The sequence below is a fragment of the Ylistrum balloti genome, unplaced genomic scaffold (assembly GCF_031769215.1).
Source record: "Ylistrum balloti isolate Yb309-2 unplaced genomic scaffold, AGI_CSIRO_Ybal_v1 Utg369972, whole genome shotgun sequence".
NCBI classification, from domain to species: Eukaryota; Metazoa; Mollusca; class Bivalvia; order Pectinida; family Pectinidae; genus Ylistrum; species Ylistrum balloti.
In genome coordinates, this window is record NW_026782064.1 from 1,545,633 (window position 1) to 1,556,576 (window position 10,944).

Sequence of the window (10,944 nt, forward strand, 5' to 3'; positions counted from 1 at the left end):
TGCCCAGCATAGCAAACAAAGCAAGCACAATCATCCAAAACATCAAAATGCATCAGGACCTTCTAAAAGCTTGCAGGTTAGGAACTCAAATGATAGGCAACAGCCGGGGCATGTTAAACAAAACCCTGATGCTGGTCAGCAAAACAGACCTATGTCAGTCTCACAGGATCATGAAGGTCCTGATAATGATCAAATAAGACATATCCAATAAAGAAAATCTTAAGAAAGAAACTCATAGGGGGGAGGGGGGGGGGCTCATTATCTGGTTCAATGGGAAGGCTATAGTAAACGTACTTGGCAACCAGAGAAAGACTTCACTCAAGAACTGCTTGAGGAGTTCAATTGCAAACATACCCCACAAGGGAAAAGAAGAAAGAGACCTGTAACTTACTTTAAACATCTGTAAGATTTCAATTGAGTAACGTGCTTAGGTACACCAATTCAGTAGAACATATGTCAATAAAGGCGAACATTATTGTAGTGAAACTGTGAATAGAGATGTTCTGTCAGCTGACGATTATTTTTTTTACATATTAGACCTTTTAGTTGCAAATTTTACACAAAGAAATTGTAGTTCTGAAATTCTTGTGGTTCAGTTACTCTTGCAATTAATTCTGTAGTATAATAGTGCTAAAGTGTCTGATCAACACTACAAATTACTGACCACAATTTTTTTTAATTTCTATTATTCGTTGTAGGGAACATTTGGACAAATCTAATCACTGCTTTCATACAAGGATATGTGGTTTTTACAGTGATGGTGACCCTTGTAGTTGGACAACCCCAAATGCCAAATACCAATGCCAGCACATTGTCAAGGTTGAACTACGGAGTACTCTTTCACAAAGAAAATTCCATGCATATTGCAAGAGAGTATTGGCTTCATACATATGCTATTGACATTCCAAGACCAGTTATGTCTGTACCAATGCCAAGATGCCAGCATAGTCATGTGTCTTGTCATGTTTTTAATAGTGTTATTATTCAAATCAATGCATTAAAACATAGAACATTAGCTAATGTAGAGGAAATCATTGCAGCCATATTAAATTTAATCCCTCAATCAAAAATGTTTAATGAAAGGTCACAGAGGTCATTTTTACCATTCATAGGTCAAATATCTAGAGGTTTGTTTGGTACAGCTACAGTTGAGGATGTTACTACTGTAGCTAAGCATGTAAATGCACTTATTAGTAACCAAGTAACCAAGGCAATTCAACAGCATGGATCTCACTTATCATCATACATGGAAGTTGTAGATCAAAGAATATCTAACTTAAAGTCAGGTGTTGATCAAAACTTTTAGTCTATCAACAAACTATTACACACTTTTAGGTTTACATATGATCATTTAGAACTCACACTCACTAATATCACAGGCATGCTAACAGAACAAGTTCAAAAAGCTAATCAGCTGGAAATAAGTTTTCTTGCCCTACAGTCCTCTGTCCAGTCTTTAGCAGAAAGAAAACTTGCACCATTTTTGTTGTCTAAACAGGTGATTGGTCAAACAATGGGTGAAATCCAGAGTATACTATCTAGAAAGTATTCAGGTTTTCATATGATTCTGTCCAGTCCTTCAGAGGTGTACAAACATGCGAAATTCTTTTACACAAGAAATGGTTCAACCATTTACCTTACGGTTAGATTCCCTATAGCATCTCGTACAAACTCTTTAAATTTGTATCGCATTCGCTCTCTTCCTGTACCTGTAAATGACAGTACCCAGCATGCAACACAGCTTCTAGATCTACCAGATTACTTAGCTGTTACTTATCACAAGCAATTTTATACTACAATAACTGAACGCCAGCTTATGAGTTGTGGACACAGTGATTCTTACTTATGTGATTTTAACATTTCACTGACTCCTGTTACAGTTTCTTCATGCATTTGGGCATTGTTTGTTAACGATAAAACTGAAGTTTACCAGCATTGTAATTTTCGGATTATGTAAAGTTTCTTTATACACAACCAGGAATCAAATCGGCAATCACTGACCATGCCATGCAGGAAAACCATGTGATTGACTGGGAAAACTCAGAGGTGCTCGATAGGGAGAACCATCTTCTGAAGCGACAGATCAAAGAAGCCATCTGGATACGCCGCAGCGGGGCAGTTCTGAACCGAGATGAGGGGGCTCATAGACTCTCGCACATCTATGACCAAGTAATAAAATAAACGTAGCCGAATGGTTTTACTATTCGCTAACAGTCATTTCGGCACTTGTCAGCATGTCCGAAATCGACGCTATTCCACGACAACTCGTACACATATCACACCTTTGTGTACATGCTTTACTGGTCATTTGTCTGAGGAAGGTGACAGCGTACGGATCGTACTGGTCACCGAAACGTCACATATTAAAATTCCTGGTTGTGTATAAAGAATCTTTACATAATCCTTACTTTCCAACCTGACGAAAATGTTCAGTATTGTAATTTTCGCTTTCGCAAATCTCTACTACAACCTACTGTTCTGGAAATATCACCTTCTTCTGCTCTTATATACAACACACTCAAAGTTTCAGTAAATTGTCCTTATAACCAATACACTATACCTGGATGTTCCTTTTGCATTCATACTGTACCTTGTATGTGTACATTGTCTTCTCTGACTAGGTATTATGCTCCTAGGTTAATCCATTGTAAAAAACAGCACCATAGAGCAGATAACTCCACTTTATCCAGTTAATTTGGCATTGTTACAAGAATTTTTTAATACATCCCAAATGACTTATATCACAGGTGACAGTGCATTTACCATACCTACATCTATCAATATTCCAGACTTTAAATTATACAATCATTCTTTTTCAAAAATGTTAGCAGCAGATGAAAAATCTCACCTGAGTTTAAGAAAAATGGCAGATGCTACTAAAAAGGATCAACTTATCTTTGAAACCTTAGCAGAACCTTTGTTGGATGGGGAAATAGATATCAATCAGTCATGGATAGATGAAAGTACCATTCTTACCTTTATTGCTATGGCGATAGCATCATTATCTCTTCTCACTGTGGTATTCATGATGTTTAAGCTTAGGAAGTTGTCTACAGCACTATTAGTATTACAGCAAGATGTTAAATCTATGACACCACCCACCTTTAATTATGAAGACCCAACTACATCATTACCAGAGTCTGATTCCATCTCCTTTGAAATTTTTCAACAGTTTTCATGGATTCATGCATCAGTGTTCTTAAATGTTATAATACTCATTATTGTTTTCGCAATTCTGGTACTCTTGTGTAAAAGAAAAAGAAAGGGAACATTTTTGTATTTAGAAATCACAAATAGTTCAGACTCTCAGATAATTCCATTTATGCACCAGCCTTTGTGTCCATCATATTGGGATATTCAACATCCACATGATATTACTGACCTGAATTTAGAGTCTTTTCCATCATGCATACTCAGAGTAGATTGGCCAGGGTTTAAAGTAACAAATCAGTTAACAAAACAGAGTATCTTTGTAAACAGCACAGTAAAAATTAACTTTTGGCAGTATTTTGCTGTAAAGAAATTGTTACAGCAACCATTTGGTGTTCATATTTTAATATGACATCAAGGAATTTACCAACCTTTATCACAAAATGTAAATGACACTGCAGAGAATTCTCATGCTCCTGTCAAATCTTTCAAAGTGACCAATGATTTGTACCCCAATATAAGTTAAATACCTAGGGTATGAACTTTCAAAAGTATGTTGCCTTACATGAGAAGTATAGATTGTGGTACTTAATCTTACAGCATGTATCATTGATACAGTGGACATCAAGAACTTTGCATACATGTGTATGCCTGTTCAAATTTGTATATATAATTGTATATTACCTACCTATTTTGTGTTTTTTTCATCATATCCATGTATTAAGTGTTGTTTCATGAATATCATTTAACTGAGTGTTGGTGATTGAATTTATCTCCTGTCCCATAATCAACTAAACTTGTAATTTTGGACCAAAGCTTTTGTAGCTAGGGGAGAGTTATTATGCCAGAAATGGCTGAAAAATGTATTACAAATGTTTTATTATCAATTTTCTTTATTTTTATCAACAAATGCGTAGTTTGTATAATTTGAAGTGTACTCTTTTAATAATAAAGACATACAAACATATGGGAAGTCTTGTACAGAAGTTCAGGAACAATAGTGCAATTAGTTAGAAAGGCCACACAATAGGGCCTGAGTGTTGACACTGCACTTGTTTACAAACGAACCAGATTGGACAGGTACTGTGTAGGTGTCAGGTACGCGAAACATGTGCAATGATTATTTACAGGGCTAAGGGGCCTCGAAAAGGGATTTTGTAAATAAAAAAATAAAATTTTGTATTAAATTTCCCCTATTGGGACCCCTGGGTGGAGAAGCGGTAAGAGAGGTTAAGTGTATGTGTCATGTGCGCCAGGGTCACTCAACACCCTGACCGCAGCCGAATAAAGATCATTAAATTTAACCTCTGCTGTTGAATCTTCACTTCAGGTCTTCCATAGACATCACTGCCAAAACAGTGTCGTCTGAGAAGATAAAGAAATTGACGACTAAGGCGAGATCGAGTATAAAAGTACCTTGGAATAATTCTCTCAATATTGAGACCACAAACGTGACAGGAAAATAGCACCAACTTAAGTGAATAGTAGTTGATCTTGTATGGATAGTTTACAGAGACGTTTGGAACTGAATTTTGGTTCTTAGATCCTGCACAAGTAAACAAGGACCAAGATCAAATGTAATTTCTCTGTGTCTTTCTCTCTATATCTTTTAATAGTAATGTTCACAAAAAGCTGCAAAGGCTGTGGTTAAGACGACAAGTATTCGTGTCTGTTTAAGGGAACGGATGTTACGTATCTGTGCAAGGGAGGGGAGGGTATATATCTGTATAAGGGAAGGGAGGGTATATAATTGTAAAAGGGAGAGAAGGGTACATATCTGTGCAAGGGAGAGAAGGGAACATATCTGTGTAAGCGAGGAGGAGGGTACATATCTCTGTAAGAGAGGAGGAGGGTACATATCTGTGTAAGAGAGGAGGAGGGTACATATCTGTGTAAGGGAGGAGGAGGGTACATATCTCTGTAAGAGAGGAGGAGGGTACATATCTGTACAAGAAATGGTAGGGTATATTCTGAAAGGGAGGGGAGGGTACATATCTGTGTAAGAGAGGAGGAGAGTACATATCTATGCAAGGGAGGGGAGGGTACATATCTGTACAAGTTAGAGAAAGGTTCATATCTATACAAGGAAGGGAAGAGTATATACTTGTACAAGGGAGAGAAGGGTAGTTATCTGTACAAGGTAAGGGAGGGTATATATCTGTGTTAGAGAGGGGAATAAATATATCAGCGCAAGTGCAGGAATGGTATATATCTGTGTAAGGGAGGGGAGGGTATATATCTGTGTAAGGGAGGGGAGGGTACATATCAGCGCAAGTGCAGGAATGGTATATATCTATGTAAGGGAGGGGAGGGTATATATCTGTGTAAGGGAGGGGAGGGTATATATCTGTGTAAGGGAGGGGAGGGTACATATCTGTGTAAGGGAGGGGAGGGTACATATCTGTTAGGGAGGGGAGGGTACATATCTGTGTAAGGGAGGGGAGGGTATATATCTGTGTAAGGGAGGGGAGGGTATATATCTGTGTAAGGGAGGGGATGGTATATATCTGTGTAAGGGAGGGGAAGGTATATATCTGTGTAAGGGAGGGGATGGTATATATCTGTGTAAGGGAGGGGAGGGTATATATCTATGTAAGGGAGGGGAGGGTATATATCTGTGTAAGGGAGGAGTATTATTTTAGATATTGTTTCGATTTTTACATTGATTCACAATGATATTGATATATGTTTATCGTCATATTGATTTACAGTAATATTGATTAAGATCATGATTATACAAAGCATTAGGTAAGTTCTTGACGATCAATTCATTTAATTTACATTAATGTCAATTTTCATTATGGAATGGTCATCACAATAGGTCTACATCATTTATCTTTAGATTTAATGCACAGCGGTAGTTTACTATCATTACTATTTATAGCTTTGTTTGTTTGGATGTTTTCGTTCCTTTGCGTGTACTCATGACACTATTTTTCTACACGTATGACGTACATTTAGTTACATAACCCATTTGCAGTGGTCCATATGGATTCACAGTGTTGATCTACACTTTGGATTTACAAGTTTTGTCATGCATTATTGATTTTCCGTCATGACTTACAACTTTATCTATTTTTAGAAATATTGCCATGTTTACATTTTTGATGACATACGTAAACGGTTCTATATATAATGAAGTGTGCGCATGTAATGTTTATATATGAGGTAGTCGACACGGTTTTTTTTTACCTCTGTTTGCTGTCCTGGTTGTTTCGGCGACAGAGAAACACACATTACATTGTCCCCATTGTAACCCTAGAGTCTACTGTGAGAACGAGAAAAACGACATGAGTGTGGATATCCTTAATACATATTGTCAGCTTACAATGCAACTCCATCCAAATGAAAATCTTGACGAATTCTAAGTTTCTCTCTGAAGCAAGCTGACCGTACTTTTTACATGTGCGTGGTAGTTACATGTTTGTCTCCCACATACATCACATACGCGAAATGATCACGTGTTTGTGATAGTAAAGCTTACATAAACGATATTTACTGCCTGCAATACTAACATATAACACAGAGAATCAACGTCAGAGGTTTTATTCACGAACAGGTATCAAATAAGGCACAATGACGTTAGAATGCCATATAAGGCGGCGTAAAACGAGAAGTAGGTCATCTGCACTCCATTTAATTATTTGTTGTCTTGCTGTCAGTCCAGGATTGCCATTACGAAACAGTTGCATGGCCCGACAATAATCGGTGCCAATGTAAGTGGTCTTGACACATTTCCTCACTCAGGACATAACATCGATAATTCAAGGTATGTACTTTAAAGTTTATATAAATTATATACTAAGATATACTAGTTATATTCAAACGTTCTTTTTCTTATCGACATAGAATGCAGGCAGTTGTATCCCCGTTTTTTGAAAGTTTCTCATAAGTCCTGTTTAAATATGGTCTTTTTGTTATTTATGTATTCAGTAACTTTTTCCACTTTTCTTTATGTAATATTATCTCTCCAGCTCTAAAAGTACATATAATTTTAGTGTGGATAATTGTGATATATCAGGAGGACATTATCGTACTATTGGTAATAACACAAAATGTGGATAGTTAGTGTCATGTAGTATACAGAGATCACATACATTCGAGTTCTATTGTTAACGCTGCGGCGCTTTACACAGGTAAAAGGACTTGAAATATTAAGTACTTTCAATTTATAAAAATGAATGGATAGTGGATTTCCATTGTGTGATAATCTGTCACGTGATTTTGAAAAATGAAGTTTACTTTCGAATTGCAAAAACTCATCTCTAAGCAAACCATCTGTAATGAAAGATATTGACCTATAATACATCTCTCGAAACGACACAATCGAGGAACCGTAAGGAAGTAAAGAAATCTGCTTAATCTGCTTATTTCAAGGCAGTCTTGTAGTAGACGAGGAAAAAATTGTGTTCTTAAAAAAAAACCCATAGCGTTATTGAAGTTAAAAGTGGCGATATTAGAGAATACTAACACCTGTTACAAGTTCCTAAAACGTTTGTATGATCCGATTTTGTACCTCTTGGTATCTCTTTTAAAAGACATCGTTACTAACAAAATGATAATTCTCTTACTTATTTGATAAACAATTGAACATCAAAACAAAAATTCCTTTTGGAAGAATAGTGAATGTATGTATCAGCATGTTAATTAAACCACTGATTATGATCATGTAACCATACCTCTATGTCTCTATCGTCTCCCTTTAAAAAAAGAAAGGATATTAATTACGGTTACGAAGAAACGACAGAACGAGAAATGACCTTAAAGATATGATCTGTACTTTACAACGTGAACCTTAAGGAAGTTGTTTACGATTCAGGACGTTGCGAAACACTACATGCACCACCTGATCAAAATCTTAGTTTTTTTGTCCTTCACATTAAGTACTAACATGTTATTCCCATATTTCTACGTGTGTAATACCGGTCAGTACAGGACAATACACCCAGGTTCACTGTTCTTGTATTACACACTAATCGATGCAATACAGGCACGCGCGCGAAAAAATGTGACATGTCCCTTACCGATTGACGTCATCACCCGATACAATATATGCACACAGGGCAAACTTTGTTTGCCAGATCTAGGTATAGAGACCTCATTTTCTATGTAATTTTCTCGGTTAATTGCGTAATCAAGATAGGGTTATCGTGTAATATGACGTCCTTTGTAGTACATTGTCGATGTGTGAAGCAATTTTTTTCAGTATTTTAGAATGAGAAATGAGATAAAAAATACTCATTCATATGTCAAGGTGAAGCATGGGATATTTCAACCTCGGTAAAGCATCGGGATTTAGGATATTATTTGACACCTCGGTTGGAATAAACTTATCATACCCCCCCGACATTTCAACGAGCCTTATAATAATTAATTAATACATTTTGCTTCGTCAGGAAAATATATTAATAAATGAATAACGTTTCTAACAATACAAATGATGGTGTACGTTGCGTAATACTAGTGACACGTCACTAAGAACTAGGGAGGACAAATACAGCAAACGGTTAACAGTTTTTGATTTTTCGAGGTTAAACTTTGAAACTTTTTAACTTTTGAAAGTATCAAGATAGACTTTGTGTGTCATTGGGTTTGCAACTGATAATGTCTATGAATATGTAATCAATGTTATTCCGCATCAGGGCCATGGATGCCGTCATTTTTCTTCTCCGTCTGAATAACATGCTAATTTTTTTTTAATTTTACCCTACAAGTCACGACTTATTTCATATGATTTTTTATGGGGTTAGCCAAGCTAATTAAAATAGCTTTCTTTTCAAAGAAAGGTGAACGGCGATACAAGAATATGGCTGTGAACCTTATTGAAGCGTATTTTGTGAACATACGTAGGATGAAACCATAAAAATGATGAGTTCCTGGTCGACAACATCTTCGTCAATGTTTTCATGCCAGAATGAAGAGCTTATCAAAACAGGTCAAAAACATTTTCAAAGTCATTTAATTTCACTTTCAGATATATTGATGACGTCTTGTCTTTAAATAGCAAGAAATTTACTGCCCACCTACCAGAATTGGAAATCAATGACACAGCAGGCGCGTCTTCATCAGCCGCTTATCTCGGTCTTTTCCTACGCCACTAACATGGACAAAAATAAGGAAGAATATTTTCAGAATGGTCTGCTCGGGGGCTTCTGAATAAGATGATTGTAGTATTTTTAGCAAATAACTTACCTAAGACCTAAGCTGACATGGAATAAAAGTTTAATCGGAGTAAAATATTTAGAGATATTAATAACAATATCTTATATGTAGTTGTTGTCTTGAAAACAATTAATGTAAGTTTTAATTATTTCCTATAGATAATTAGATGTCATTCGATTAATTATCTTATACATGAGGATCAGACTCGTATAGTCATCAGAGAACCATCTTTGTTCCATTGTACAATCTAGAATGTGAGATACTTTTCCTCATTCCAGTAATAATGTTCATAGCCTCTATCTGCATCTTTTTCAATTTCATAAGATGTATTTAGAGAACAGGTATAAAAGATTTATAGATAAACTCAAATGTATTTTTTAAACTTTAACATTCTGAGTAACTTCAATCTAGCATAAGCTTTATCACATATTTCTCTAACACGGATATCCCACTTAACAGATATATCTAATCATTGATGACGAAAATATTGAACACTGGAGGATGATCAATGATAGACAATGACACCTAGCGATTTCTGCCCTATACTGGTCCAATCATTTAATGAGACAAGGTCTTAATGTTCACTCGCTAGCTGAAATTAGATAATTATCTGATATGTCATTATAGAGAAATATCATTAGCAAACAGTTTGATGTAAGGAGAAACTTCGATAGTTATCATTCATGAATAAAAGAAAAATAGGACTCTAGCCTTCAATTTCAAATTTGTGAGACCAATTAGTAAATATTTGCAAAACAGTTAAATTTTTTATGATAAATTTCATGTTTGCTAAACGTTTACAACTTATCTCTGTATTAGAATCTTATGTCTAAAATTACAGACCTGATACAGTTGCCTAGACTTTTTATTCTGATGTCTATATAGAAAGAAGCTGATTAAATGCAGCGCTGAAAGCCAGGTCAATACTTACGTATATCATGATGTCTGACAATAAAATGAAAAACACATCTAAATACATTTTAAAAAATAATTTTAGAAAACAGAAGTTTTGGCTATATGTCTGTAATTACTTTGATCAGGAGCCCTTGCCTTTGTATTAACCTTAAACCTTTGAATTTTTCTAAACATAAGGAATAAACCAGTGATAGGTTCATGAAACAAGTACAGATTTAACAAAAGGATTTGATTGGCTTAGGAGCAATACTGTCTCGAGCTGCAGGTTTATTTCTTTAGATCAATCGAATTTGGTCTATAAAAACAGAAATGGGCCTAAGAACATGAACAAAAAAAAAACGGTTTCTTTGAACGATGTATTTTTTTAGGAAAACACGTATGAATGACTTATACTTCACATTAAAAAAAATGTTTTAGTTTCGTTGTCAGAATGGGCGAAAATGCACTAAAAAGAAGCAATATTACATTTTTTGGAGGAACAAGACACATTCACCCCCTTACTGGGGTCGGTCACTCGCCGAGGGCAATCAGTTTACAAAGTAAAGATGAATAATAAATTATGCATCCACATTCTTACGTGTCTGACTATTCCTCTATATATACAAGGAAGCAATTCGACATGCATCAAAGATGAACTGTAAGAAACATAAATCATGTAAAAAGTTCTTCCTTACATACATTAATCTTCCCAGAAAAGATAAACGTAACATGTCATTC

At 35.6% G+C, this 10,944-nt stretch overlaps 1 protein-coding gene across 1 annotated transcript in view; it reads left to right on the forward strand.

The window, feature by feature from the left end:
* The window catches only part of LOC132547734 (uncharacterized), a 32,719-nt gene that overhangs the window by 12,963 nt on the left and 8,812 nt on the right, over positions 1 to 10,944 (forward strand). The window contains 4 exon segments of the mRNA XM_060211535.1: positions 1,336 to 1,529; positions 1,979 to 2,169; positions 6,813 to 6,919; positions 7,125 to 7,192. Coding sequence (XP_060067518.1) covers positions 1,336 to 1,529; positions 1,979 to 2,169; positions 6,813 to 6,919; positions 7,125 to 7,192 — 560 coding nt within the window.